This window comes from Gymnoscopelus braueri, assembly GCF_963280865.1.
Source record: "Gymnoscopelus braueri genome assembly, chromosome: 10".
NCBI lineage: Eukaryota > Metazoa > Chordata > Actinopteri > Myctophiformes > Myctophidae > Gymnoscopelus > Gymnoscopelus braueri.
In genome coordinates, this window is record NC_137611.1 from 27,304,862 (window position 1) to 27,319,122 (window position 14,261).

Below are 14,261 nucleotides of genomic sequence, written 5' to 3' on the forward strand. Positions count from 1 at the left end.
GGCCAGCAATAATTGTGGCAGTGAATGAGTTAATATGGATTTAGGAGGTTTCTGCCCGACAGCAACGAAATGCTTTCTAAAATCTAAAATGCATTCCCAGTTTTAACGAGTTAAAGGATGTGATTTTGTGGGAATGTGACTCTATGATAAAACAACCTTAGAATGAAGATACTACAGTATGGGTACAAATCACATTCTGGGAGACATCTATTCTACTATTTCTAAGTAAACTAAATATGAAATTATAAAGTATAAAGTACACAGGCTACTCAAAGAGAGTTGTATTGTATCTTTAGATTCATTTTTCGCTTATTTGTCCTTTTCTTTACAATCTAAATGATGCTGGCAGTATGGATGGGTTACAATGTCTGAACTGTAGACAGAAACATTTCATTATAAAAAGAAGAGTCACATCTTATCCAAGGGTTAGTTTTATTTATTACAAAACGTTTTCCCGTATATGAATAAGGAAACACAGCAGATATTGGTAAACATTTTAAAGGTTCATGACCAAAACATATAAACACTTGTGAGTCATCTCATTGGACTAGGTTTAAAGTCTTCACCCCCTCTTCCGATTGGTCGATATTTGATAGTTCCTATTTTTTGCTATAACCTTTGAATGGTTTGTCGTACAGACTTGTGAGTCGCATCACTTGATTTGAGAGTTACTTAGCCTCGTCCCCTATTCTGATTGGTCAATATATCATATATGTTTTTCCCATAACTTTTGAACAGTTTGTCGTACAGAGTCATGAGTCAGCTCACTGGACTCGGACAAAAATCCTTGTCCTTCATTAAAGTTACTTAGCTCTGCTCCCTGTTCTGATTGGTCGATATTTGCCCCTAACGTGGACAGAGGTGCGAGGGCCCGGTCCATGCAGGTCCACCCACCGTAGATCCGCCCCTGGTATTATTCCTGACCCAGTAACTCCTTCATGACCAGCTTCTCATTTATAACAAGAGCTTTGTACAAGATCTCTGCTGCTTCAGCGGTGGTCACACTGTCAAGGATCGTCCTCATGCTTTGTTGGAGTGTGGTCTCAGCTTGGACGTTGGCGGCCATTTCAGGATGGATGCCCTTACTTTGCAGGTAATCAAGGATGGGACCCACATTCTTCACTTTACTGACTAAAGCCTCCCGATTTTCCATCAATAAATCCTGTTTGACTGCAAATCAAAGGATAACATACTGTAAATCTTAAGATTGTTAAGTTGAAAGAAAGAAAAACACATATATGAAGATAATGGGTGTGTACCTGAAACAGAATGGCTGATGGGGTTCATTCTCGTTGGTTTGGTTGGTCCTGTGGATGACATGAAGTGAAAGCCTTTACTGCAGGGTTTACACACATGATTAATATTATATTTAAATATTAATCTGAATAAATATCTTCTAATCATATTACATTATGTTAGTCATCAAAGTAGCAGCTGAATAAACAATTATGAACAGAATTATAATTGTGACTATTTAGTTTAATAATGTAAATAATCGATCTATGAATGCAAAAACCTCTGTGTGTAACTTTCCCCCAGCATTACTCAAGAACCGTAGAACCAATCTACCTCAAACTTGGCCTGTGTCTCAGAGGACCCGAGAGTGTGTTGAGCTGAGTGGGAAGTCAGAGAACACATAATCTGTCTGTCTGTTTGTCTGTCTGTGTCTTTCTTTCTAACCGGGTGGGGGTATCGTTCTCACTAGGCATTGGCCTATGCTTTATTTTTTATATATTAGCCATATCTCTGGTCCAAAGATATCTTTGGTCCAAAAATAAAACAATCATAGCTTTTAAACAAAATCATCATGTTCCTTTTTTTTACCATGTCTAAAGGTTTAGTTGTGTATAGGACATAGTGCATGCCAGTGCAGTAAAAGCAGACAAGTGACATATAATGAAGCTATGTTTGGGTTATACATCGTTTAGGAGTAGTGTCTGTAGTAAATGTAATAATGGTAACAATGCCTGCCTCCTGCATACAGAAGGGGAGCTCCAGGTGTTCTAATGCAATGAATAGTGGACTATGGGTCTGCACAGGAGAAACCCGGATTAAAGGTGTGAATGTAAACAGCAATGAAATGTTCCCCATAATTCATAATGAACGAACAACTGTACCTTTAACACTCAGGTTGCTATGCGTCCACACTTTGTTCTTCTCAGGTGCTTGCACCTCCAATGAGACGACTTCTGTATTGAGATCCATCTTCACCATGAATGTTGGAGGGTAATTTGGTCCATAGTTCAAATGGTAAGGATGCGAAGCCTGAAGACACATAGAACTGTTTTACTATTGCATCGATGTATTACTGTAGTAGTGCTAGCCTCAGCAGCAGCAGCAACAGCAGCATTCCTCACCTCAAAATGTCACTTGAAATCTCAGACTAATGAAAATTGGCCTCACCATCATTTTATATGGCTTTTTGACAATAATTTACTAAATAATTTTAATCAATTAAACATAATTGCCGCAACTAGGATTTCTTAGGACTTTTAGTATGTTGTTCTGGTGACTTCATAGAAATGGTCTGTGAAGAAAAAAATGATGTTGCCATCATTTTATGACTTTTTGACAATAAATGGCGTCCATTTTGGATTGATGCCAATTAAACATTTTTCAACGTTTCTTCCAGTTAAGGGGGAGTTTTTTGTTGCCACCTTTGCATAAATGTCTTGCTGGGGATTAAACAATATGGGGTCTCTGCTCTACATGTAAAGTGTCTTAAGACAACTTTACATGAAGTGGGCTGTTCTAGAACCACCATGAGGCCAATTTGAATAATTGGGGAGGTGGTTTTTCCTTGGCCTACTGGGAGTGTACGTGCAAAGTTACATGGCAATTGGACGCTGCGTTTGTGGCATTTTGTGAAAAATGAGTCACTTCCGCACACTTTGAATACCAATCATAGCCAATCGGAATGGAATCTGAAAAATCAGACTTATACATACTTGATCAAGTGACCACAAATATGTAGCGTTTGTGTGAGTTTTGGACAAAATCTGTTTGAGTAGTAGAAAAAAGTGTGTATTGACAAAAATGTAAAATGTCGGAAAATCTTGTCAGGCGGAAATGGGTGGAAATGCTAAACTCAGATTGTAATTTTACCATAACATGGTAAAAGGGTTAGCCCTAACTGACCCTAACCCTAGGGCCACAAAGGCAAAGTCTTAAAAAAGAAAAGCAAGTGTAGTATTTTTGTTTTTTCGTTGTATATGCAAGCAGAGAATCCCAGTAAAATAATGAGATATTGGGTTAATTACATTGAGTAAATAGTATTGTAACTGTAACTGCTGTATAACACCAGGTTATACAGTGGGTTTAGTGTGTGATACCTTAGGTTGTACATCATGTGGAGGACAGTGCAGACTGTAGACTTCCCCTGGAGTGAAAAAACACTCTGTCGGAGTGTTGATGTATTTATCTTCTTTGTTGTAAGACTTTGCTATCACCTACAATGACAACAAGACACCTTGACCAGCTGGTTCACTCATAATGTCTGGTACATTGACAGATTTTACAGGCTATGTACACAGGCTTTGTTGCCATTAATATCTGGGTAATTTTGTCCTTAGACTACAATATAAACTTTGGTCTTGAATTACTATCCTCTGGTTGTCTTTTCACAATCTGAATCTATTTCATGTTTTAGTACATACGTTTAAATAGATTTAAAGCCTCTAAGATGCTCGTTACTTAACAGAACATACATTACCTGTTCAATATCCACATTGCTTGGCAGCAGTAATACTTTCATCTCAAGTATGCAGCTTGGTTGTGGAAGGAACAGCAGAACTTGACCACGGGTTGGTTTAGGGTTAGGGTGAAGTAGTTTGTAAACCAGCCCAAACAATGACAGGTGGGTCACATTTACAACCACGTGAGTCTTGGTCACTTTCAGTGGTTTTAAGAAGTTCACCCCCTCATCTGTGATGTGGGCCACAGAAAGGTCATCATCTGTGAAAGGTTTTTAGACATTTATCAGATTATTTACCATGAATCATATCATTCTGAAAATCAAACCCAAAACAATGTGTACTGGGTCTAACGTGGCTGCAATGTTCATTCTCAGGACACAGAAGTCATTAAGTGTTGTATCTGATTTTCACATCCTACATTTAGTTTAAATATCAGCAACGTTCTGCTTTAAAAATAGATTCCATTTCACGGTAAACCTCAAAAAAAGAAAGAAAAAAAGAAAGAAAGACAGAAAATAACACAATTGCTTCTTTAACACCATGCCTAAACCATAATATACAACATCCCACGTTGGTTTCCAACATATTATTGTCTTTTACACTGTGTAACTCACCGGCTGTGACCTCACAGTGTGGCAGGTGTAGCTGGCAGACAGACTGCTGAGGACACTGGATGTCAAACAGAGGACCTGCAGGAGTCCCTCCTTTTGACTGGAGCTGTTCCTCATCCCACTGAACAGTCCTGTAGAGGACTTCTCCTTCCCCTGACGTTTTAAACGCCAACCCTGTCTTTCTGCACTGGAACAGCCCTGTCTCGGGTAACTTGAACCTGTGACACAAAACAAGCATTTATTTGTATACATATTATGTATATATAATATAAGATATTGTGGGGGCTTTTCTGCCTTTATTTAGTTAGTACAGTGGAGAGAAGCATGAAACAGGGAGTCAGGGAATGAATGACATGCAGCAAATCTGCCGTCAGGCTTGGGAATCAAACCCGGGACACCCTTAACCACTTGACAACCGGCACCCCAAAACATTGATTGATTGATCATCTATTGACTTCATTAGGTGTCATGATGCCACATGTTGCATCCAGTTCACGTACAATCACAGTGGTTGGTTGAATAGAAACAACATGTTAGTGGAAACAGGAAGACCTGTGGTGATTGATCACCTGATGTTCTCAAAGACAACTTCTACTTCTATAGACGAATCCACAGACGTGCTGCCTGTAGTGCCTGTAGGCAGCCTTAGCTGCGGTGTCCACACCGCGACACCGCAGCTATGCAGCGGGTCTGTGGATTCGTCTATAGAGGAAGCTGTTGAGGATGACCTACCTGTATTCATTGATTCTGTGTACCGTGTGCACGATGGGGGAAAAACTGGTCTGAAAGACATAGCAGGAAACAAACTATCAGTGACTTTCCTGATGTTCAGTCTGTGTGATTATTCTGTATGGAGCTGGTTTTACTCACAATGGCCCGGATTCATAAAGGGATTTACGACCATATTTTGTACGTACTGGCATTTAGGACAAAGCCTACACCTGCAGTCGGATTCATAAACGTTTTTTGATCTGTGTTTTGTGCGTCAGGTGCGCACGTTCTCAGGTCAGCCCCGAGGCTGTCTTACCAGGGCTGAAATGTGCGTATGTCTTTAGAATGCTTTATTCTTCATGCCAAAATCAATTACAACAGTGGCAAACCTCAAATAAAATATATATGTGACCAACATTTGTCAACACATATAAAAAATTAAAAATAAATGTCAAACGATGTATTGCTTGTAGCCTATGCATAATATAGACATGATGTAGATTCCACCGCTTTTTATTTATTTTCTAGGCTATCAGTTCCATTTAGAGCTGAATTATATAGGTCCCTCAGTGTGTTTGCCAGCGGGCCATCTGAGCCAAAGTGTCACGTAATAATGAAAATAGGCTATCATGCCTTAATGAAACTGCGGAGTGACTGACGCACCAGTGTCCGTGCCGCGGTATTAATTTGTAGGCTAATAGCCTACTGTAGGCTACTCTACTGTATATTGATCACATGAACGCCACACACAACAGCCTAATAAATGTTACCATCTGATGAGGAAGCTATAGTGATGAAAGCTGTGTCCAGAAGATCCATTCCCCATTCAGACGTAGGACAGTGATATATTAATCAAAAAATAACTAATTTAATCAATAAGTAATCAATAAGCTCTGGTCCATAATCGAATAGCAGCGTTCCACTTGTATGCCCTGGATTTATTTTCAACATCATCTTTTTACCTAGTAAACGTGAGCAATGTTATATCCTTTCCAGGTTATTAGTCTATTATTTGCTGGCGGGGTTAAACCTTTACACATTACGTTCAGCTGATCCATCGTGCAATAGTGGGACTCGCTTCCAGACAGATCAGAATGATGTTCAAGTTCTCTGTCAGTGTCAAGGCAATGCGCCCGACAGCTGTAAATTTGGACGAGAAGTTAAACTTCTGCAACTCCGGTGTTGCCAGATTTTGTGAGAGAAATAAGCAACCAGGTCTATGAAAATAAGCCCAAAAGAAGCAACTGGCACTTAGGCCATTATAAGCACTTTAATTAAACCGTTGTGAGCTTGTAGATCTGCTATATTTAAAAAAAAATCTTGTAATAAAATGTGGAATATTTGGAAGATTTTTTAAACATTCTAACAACACAAATCTGCCTCTAGCTGGCACAAAACATTTTCAGATGGGGCTTATAGGGATAAATTAGCCTACATATTAACTTGGGGGTCCATGACATAAAGATATTTGAGAACCACCGGTTAAAACAATTGAACAATTGTGAAGCAAGCCCAAATAACCAACTACACTTTAGAAACAAGCCCAAAAAACCGCACCCCACTGTTACCAATATTTACAAGCAACTTTACAGAAAAATAAGCGCAAATTCGCTTATAATAAAAGGACATGGCAACACTGTGCCGTAAAGTGACGTTAAAGTTGGATGCTGTTGGATGCAGACTTCGAGATTAATCAGCTCCTACACCTGGTCATACGCACGTCTGTGGGATATACAACCCCTTTGGGAATTGCACGTCCGTTTGTGACTACCAAAATACGACCTCCATTTACGAACTTTATTTACCCCATATTTACGACCCTCGTTATGAATCGGGGCCCATGTCCATGTTGGAATGATCAACCTCATCAGAGAGTCTATTCACCCACACCCACACCCACCCCCCCACACACACACACACACACACGTACGTTACCAACCTGCAATGTCTCTGATGACATCGACACATGTGGCTGACTTAAGCCAACACCTGGAGGAAAAATATAAAACGCAAAAAGTTAAATTGTTCTGTATATACAACTGACAAGCTATCAGACTTAGGGACCATGTTCACACAAAGGGTTTTTGAGTGCCATGCATTTTTTGACACACTGGAGAGCTTCCCAGCAACTAAGCATTGCTCTTCAACACTCTCGGTGGCCAGTATTTTTTAGCAGAGTGCCCTGGGTGCTTCAAACAGACAATGATTATCATCGTGTTCCATTGCAGATGGTCATATATACAGGCAGCGCTGCGTAGGAGTTCGTGTTCATTCACACATGACACTCTCTCACACACTGTAAAATAGTTCCACTGGTTCTCAACCTTCTTCATTTCAAAGACCCCCTGTTTGATATGCATCAGGCCATGGATCCCTATTTGATACCATTTTTGATCTCTGGAACCCCAATCTACAGTACACTATAAAATCCTCAGTTGTGGTCTCCCTAAGGTGAGCACACTAATGTTATCCTCACTGTTTCTTTATTAGGGCCCTATTGAAAAGATTATTATTTTTTCACGTTTTTGGGGGTCTAAACGTATTCAAAAAGTTGCGCAACTTTGAACAAACATTACAAGTGGTGAAATGAAACTCATTCTGTGCCAATCTGCATCCTTTGACGGCTGTTTTTTTAGTAAGCCCACAGTGCCAATGACGTCTTTTGACGTCTGTTAAAAAAAGAAAAAAGTAAAGAATTTTTATTTTATTTTTTTCCCGAGAAACACAAAGATCCAAAGATTTACTGCTCCATTCACTTCCATGTTAAAATAATAACGGAGAAAAATAATTGTTGGCTATATATATATTAATTCATACCGCCCTGCTACAGAGGCTTTCAATACCCAGATATGTTTGTGTCTCTCATGTAAATCATTCTTATATATTTATTTTGGACAATTATCCAAACAGCATCTTGCAAGACTATTTAGTGTGGTTGCCCTAACAGGGCTATAGTAATCTTCACACTTTATTATTAGACTATAGTACTCTATACACTTTATTCCACTAGATAAACTTATTTTGCCGCGCTACTCCTCCCACAGTTTATTTTTCCCAATTTAGTGCCATATGTCAAAATGACCGGCTTCACCGGGAATCGTGTGCTTGTATTTTGCTAAGAGATTGGTTACATAGTTTTATTGATATTGATTTATTAGTGCATTAAAATTCCCCATCCACTTTAATGGAAAAGTGAAAAAACTAAAATTCAAGTATTTTTTTCTCAGAAACCATAAGAGCTAGAGTTACCAGATTTGGAGGGGAAGTTCATAATTTAGTGCGAAATTATTGAAAAAAATAATTACACCAATCGGCCTCATGGTGGCGCTATAACAGTCCACTTTACCTTTTGGCTTATAACTCTTGAACCGTAGGTCGTAAAATCAAAATTTCATTTTCCCTGGATTCCTTGGGTCACGACGCATCTCTCCATGGGCCACGCCCATTTGCGTCAGGATAGATTTTCCGCCATTTTGAATTTTCTTCAAAACACACTTTTTGCACCTTTTCCTACAGATTTTTTCCAAATCTCACAAAAATCGGTACACGTAATCTATGGACCCATGCTATAAACCTATCCAAACGGCATTTTGATAGTCCTTACTGTTCGGCCGTAATTGGCTTCCAAAGTTAGTGGGAGGAGCCCGTTTTACCAAAAATGCCAAAAATCACGAACGAAACGTCCAATCGATCCCAAATTTGAATCACATGTCGAGGGTGGTTTACTCAACAAATCCCCAAAAGCATTTCCACTTTGACCCATAGGGGGCGCCACAAATGTGCAAAACGTAACCGTTCAATGAAAAACAAAGATTTTTGGGGGGATCAATCCTCTAAAAATGAAACACAAGTGATCTCAGGAGTGACGTAACAATATGATCGGCCCGTTACATTTGTGGGAGGGGCCTATTTATTTAGTGGGAGGGGCCTATTTCCTAAAATCAAAACGGCACGCATCACGAATCGAATAGGAATGTTGCGCGGGCTCCGACGGTATTCCTCCCGGCGTATTCCTCGTGTCCAGGCGGCCGCGACCCGCGACTCGCGTCGGCGCAACCACACTTTGCAATTTCCCAGAATTGCGAAAATTCTAGTTTATGATAGTTATAATGAACAATAGTGGAGGAGTAGAGAAGTTAAGTCCTCCAGAAACCCTTTACGAATCCACTGACATGATACATACCATAGATATGTATTCAAATTAGTTGTTACTAATAGTAACTATGCATGCTTATTATGAGCAGCTACATTTGCGGTAACTTGTTACTTTAAATGCTTATTATGAGCAGCTACATTTGCGGTACTTTACACACTTATTATGAGCAGCTACATTTGCTGTAGTGAAGTGGTATAATATATGAATGCATGCAGTATTAGCAAAAGAGCGCATGCAAATAGTAGTGCAAAGCCTGAAAATCTAATTCATTTTGAGAACACGATCATGAAAATCACAAGACATTTTCAAAGACAACTTTCACCAAAATTAGTCTGGATTATTTGGAGCTGATCCGGTTAAAGCAATCAAAAATACCTCAATGGATTGCTTTTGAGTGTTCTCTATTTCCAATTTAAGCTTTTCCCTCTCCTTTGTCAGATCTTTGATGAGAGACTGGAGATCCAGAGTTGTCCTGCTGCTGCTCTGGAGCTGGACGTGCAAGGAGGCGATCTGAGCCGAGCTCTCCCCGTCCACGCTGTCCTTGCCCAACTTCAGCTCATCTCTCTCCTGCTTCACTGCTCTCAACTCTTCTTCTAGCCTCAGCCTCTCCTTGGTGAGGCTCTGTGTCAGAGTCTTCAGCTTCTCGATCTCTGTGGTGTTTTTGTTCAACACGCGGCTCTTCTCCTCGATGGTCTTGTACAGGGTCTCATTACGGAGGTTGACCTCACGGACACGGGCCTGCTCCTGGACGAGCTGCTGCTTCAGCGTCTTTAACTCCGCTGTCGCCTGGGCCAGGTGCTCTGCGGTGACCTTGTGGTCCCGACGGCTCTTGTCCAAGGCCTCCTGGAGGGCCCGCAGGTCCTGCTCGTGTTTCCTGCCAGATCCGGTCACCTCCTCCTGAAGGGTCTTCAGGGTGTTGATGGTGACAGTGTGCTCTCTGCAGGTCTTGGTCATGCTCTCCAGCTCGGACTCCACCCTCTTCCTGTGTGTGAACTCATCCTGGGCGGCCCTCTTCTGCTTCCCCAGCTCGGCTTCCATGGCATCCAGAGAGCTTTGCAGCTCTCGGGTGCGGCTCTGCAGCCTGGTGGAATTCTGCTCCGTCTTGGTCTTCTCTCCGGTCTGCTTCTCCAGCTCCGCCCTGATGATACAGATATCCTGCTCTGACACTTTGAGCCTGTTAATGGTCTCCAGAGAAGACGTGTTTTTGGACTCAAGGTCTGCCTGGATCCTTTTCAGTTGGCCGACTTCCAACTCCAGTGCTCTCCTCTTCTTCGCCTCCTCCTCCAGGCTGTGTGTGAGCCGACCGATCTCCCGGGCCTTCTCCTGGCTGCTCTTGGTGGCCTCCTTGAGCTTGAGATCGTCCGAGTCACACTGCCTCATCTGACTCTCTTTCAGCTCGTACTGGCTCTTCAGGTGGTTCAAGTCCTTGCGGGTGGCCGTGTTCTCCTCCTGCAGACGCTGCTTGTTTCGTAGCTCAGTCTCCAGTGTGATCTTGATGTGGTTGAGCTCCTCCTCCAGGCGCTGCATGCGGGCCTTGTCCACGCTGTCCTTTCCCAACTTCAGCTCATCTCTCTCCTGCTTCAGTGCCCTCAACTCTTCTTCTAGCCTTAGCCTCTCCTTGGTGAGGCTCTGTGTCAGAGTCTTCAGCTTCTCGATCTCCGTGGTGTTTTCGTTCAACACGAGGCTCTTCTCCTCGATGGTCTTGTACAGGGTCTTATTACGGAAGTTGACCTCGCGGACACTGGCCTGCTCCTGGACGAGCTGCTGCTTCAGCGTCTTTAACTCCGCTGTCGCCTGGGCCAGGTGCTCTGCGGTATCCCGACGGCTCTTGTCCAAGGCCTCCTGGAGGGCCCACAGATCCTGCTCATGTTTACTGCCAGAGCCAGTAATGGAAACCTCGACGGGGAGTCCCTTTACCGCCATGGGCTTTTCTGGGCCGGGGAGGAGGATCAGGCCAGATTCAGGCCTCTGTTGCAGCCTGGTTATCTCCCTCTCCAGGGCGTCTCTCTTCAGCACCAGCTCAGACGCCTCCTTCTCAGAGATCAGCAGCTTGTTCTTATACTTCTCCTCCAAACTCCTCAGCTCCCTCATGAGCCTTTCCACCTCGCTCCTCAGGAAGCTATGCTCTCGCTCTGTCTCGCCCCTTACTTGCTCGCAATAGCTCTTCAAGAAGTTCAAGTCCTTGCGGGTGGTGGTGTTCTCCTCCTGCAGACGCTGCTTGTTTCGTAGCTCAGTCTCCAGTGTAATCTTGATGCGGTTGAGCTCCTCCTCCAGACGCTGCATGCGGGCCTTGTCCACGCTGTCCTTTCCCAACTTCAGCTCATCTCTCTCCTGTTTCAGTGCCCTCAACTCTTCTTCTAGCCTTAGCCTCTCCTTGGTGAGGCTCAGTGTCAGAGTCTTCAGCTTCTTGATCTCCGTGGTGTTTTCGTTCAACACGAGGCTCTTCTCCTCGATGGTCTTGTACAGGATCTTATTACGGAAGTTGACCTCGCGGACACTGGCCTGCTCCTGGACGAGCTGCTGCTTCAGCGTCTTTAACTCCGCTGTCGCCTGGGCCAGGTGCTCTGCGGTATCCCGACGGCTCTTGTCCAAGGCCTCCTGGAGGGCCCACAGATCCTGCTCATGTTTACTGCCAGAGCCAGTAATGGAATCCTCGACACGGAGTCCCTTTACCGCCATGGGCTTTTCTGGGCCGGGGAGGAGGATCAGGCCAGATTCAGGCCTCTGTTGCAGCCTGGTTATCTCCCTCTCCAGGGCGTCTCTCTTCAGCACCAGCTCAGACGCCTCCTTCTCAGAGATCAGCAGCTTGTTCTTATACTTCTCCTCCAAACTCCTCAGCTCCCTCATGAGCCTTTCCACCTCGCTCCTCAGGAAGCTACGCTCTCGCTCGGTCTCGCCCCTTACTTGCTCGTACTGGCTCTTCAGGTAGTTCAAGTCCTTGCGGGTGGCCGTGTTCTCCTCCTGCAGACGCTGCTTGTTTCGTAGCTCAGTCTCCAGTGTAATCTTGATGCGGTTGAGCTCCTCCTCCAGACGCTGCATGGGGGCCTTGTCCACGCTGTCCTTTCCCAACTTCAGCTCATCTCTCTCCTGCTTCACTGATCTCAACTCTTCTTCTAGCCTCAGCCTCTCCTTGGTGAGGCTCTGTGTCAGAGTCTTCAGCTTCTCGATCTCCATGGTGTTTTCGTTCAAAACGCGGCTCTTCTCCTCGATGGTCTTGTACAGGGTCTCATTACGGAAGTTGACCTCGCGGACACTGGCCTGCTCCTGGACGAGCTGCTGCTTCAGCGTCTTTAACTCTGCTGTCTCGTGGGCCAGGTGCTCTGCGGTGACCTTGTGGTCCCGACGGCTCTTGTCCAAGGCCTCCTGGAGGGCCTGCAGGTCCTGCTCATGTTTCCTACGAGAGCCGGTCACCTCCTCCTGAAGGGTCTTCAGGATGTTGATGGTGACAGTGTGCTCTCTGCAGGTCTTGGTCATGCTCTCCAGCTCAGACTCCACCCTCTTCCTGCGTGTGAACTCATCATGGGCGGCCCTCTTCTGCTTCCCCAGCTCGGCTTCCGTGGCATCCAGAGAGCTTTGCATTTCTCGGGTGCGGCTAAGCACGGATGTCTTGATGACGTGGATCTCGGTCTCGTACGTCTGCTTAAGCTGATTAACCTCCTGGTTGCATTGTGCTCTTACCTTTGACGCGTCTGACTCTGCCCCTCGCCGACGCGTAGCCTCCTCCTCCAGCAGTAGCCTCAACCTCTCCAGCTCGCGTTCCTTGTCCTTCACCGACTTCTCAAGGTCCATCTTGGCCCAGTTGAGCTCCTCGAGCTCTTTCTGCCGCCGGCGGACGGTCGCCTCGTACTCCTCCTGCTGGGTGGTGTACCGCTCCTCTGCCAGCCTGCTCTTCCTCTTCTCTTCATCCAGTTGGAACGTGATGCGGGTCAACGTGTCGTTAAGCTCCCTCAGCTGGATGGCAGTGGTTCTCTTCACTTCCTCCAGATTGATGACCTGGTCTTTGTGCTGAGAGAGCTCCAGCTTGTAGCGGCTCAGAGCGTCTTCCAGAGACTGGTTCCTCTGACTGTGGTCCTGGAGGTCTTCCCTCAAGCGCCTCAGCTCATCCTCCAGGAGCTCAATTTTGGTGTTCCTCATCTGAGGGCAACAATACAACGTACAGATTTAATACAGTTCTCAGGTATTTGAGTAAAGCATACATATTATTTAATAAGGTTCTCAGGTATTTTATATAATTCTTTAATAATGATTTAACCACTGAGCCACTTAACCAATTAATCATTGGTTAAGTTTTAACCACTATTTCAAAAATAGCCAATCTAATCTACAAGTTCACAACTTGTAGATGTGATATTTTCAAAACATTTGCAATTTCTTTTTTAGATTTGTTTTGTTTTATTTTCGCCTATAACGACATTCTCAAATTTGGAATACCAGGGTTAAAGTGGGGGAATTGTTAATTAATATGAATGTATTTTACCTACTGACATGATTATTTTAACTGCTGAACTTCATAACAGTCTGTATGTGACTAAAAACAACAACTCCTACCTTCAACTCTTCCAGGCTCTTTAGGATCTCCGACAGGAACTTGTGGTGATCACTGGACTGGGTCAGTAGCTCAATGTAGCGGGACTGGAGGTCAGCCGCCTAATGAGGTTTGAATTAGTCAATTAGTTGCATTAGTAAGCTCAAGTGTTAATCACACGAATCAAGTGTTTAAATGATGAGCAATAATTGTATGCACCTTTCAGCTGGTGTTATTATTACATCAATATAAGCAAATAGTTAATTTACTTTGATTAACACAAAGAGGATTAACATATTAAACAAATAACAAAGGTACAAATTATAGTAAACTAATTAATAAATGTCATATACCCCTTAAAACGCTACATTGCATACATTAAACATTGCATACATTAATGACATTAATACGATGCCTACCTCATCTCTGAGTGCATTGGCAGGAGACTGCAGCATGGTTCTTTTGATGGGGACATTCAACAGAGTCTCAAGGCCTGCAGTGTAAGAGGCCAGCTGCAGCTCATAGTTCTGCAACCAGGCAACACAATACGGATTCAGTATAGA

General features: G+C 43.6%; 3 protein-coding genes and 1 long non-coding RNA gene across 5 annotated transcripts in view; 1 reads left to right on the forward strand and 3 right to left on the reverse strand.

Moving 5' to 3' along the window:
• The window catches only part of LOC308093487 (desmoplakin-B-like), a 31,348-nt gene extending 18,216 nt beyond the window's left edge, over positions 1–13,132 (reverse strand). The window contains exon 1 of the mRNA XM_080439825.1: positions 12,852–13,132. Within this exon, the coding sequence (XP_080295951.1) occupies positions 12,852–12,962 (111 nt within the window). The 5' untranslated portion in view covers positions 12,963–13,132. The remainder of the gene's footprint in view (positions 1–12,851) is intronic.
• Positions 1–14,261, forward strand: part of ripk1l (receptor (TNFRSF)-interacting serine-threonine kinase 1, like) — a 733,201-nt gene that overhangs the window by 564,371 nt on the left and 154,569 nt on the right. The window lies entirely within an intron of this gene.
• LOC308092780 (uncharacterized protein) lies at positions 914–3,786 on the reverse strand (the record flags this gene model as incomplete). Its single annotated transcript, XM_080438880.1, has 5 exons — positions 3,713–3,786; positions 3,333–3,449; positions 2,118–2,265; positions 1,235–1,307; positions 914–1,085 (listed from the first exon to the last, which is right to left on the reverse strand). The coding sequence occupies exons 1-5, from the start codon at positions 3,752–3,754 to the stop codon at positions 914–916; spliced, it is 552 nt and encodes a 183-aa protein (XP_080295006.1). The 5' UTR covers positions 3,755–3,786.
• LOC308094353 lies at positions 13,239–14,227 on the reverse strand. The gene is made up of 3 exons (XR_013933941.1): positions 14,118–14,227; positions 13,722–13,820; positions 13,239–13,307 (listed from the first exon to the last, which is right to left on the reverse strand). It is a non-coding gene; the product is annotated as an uncharacterized lncRNA (long non-coding RNA).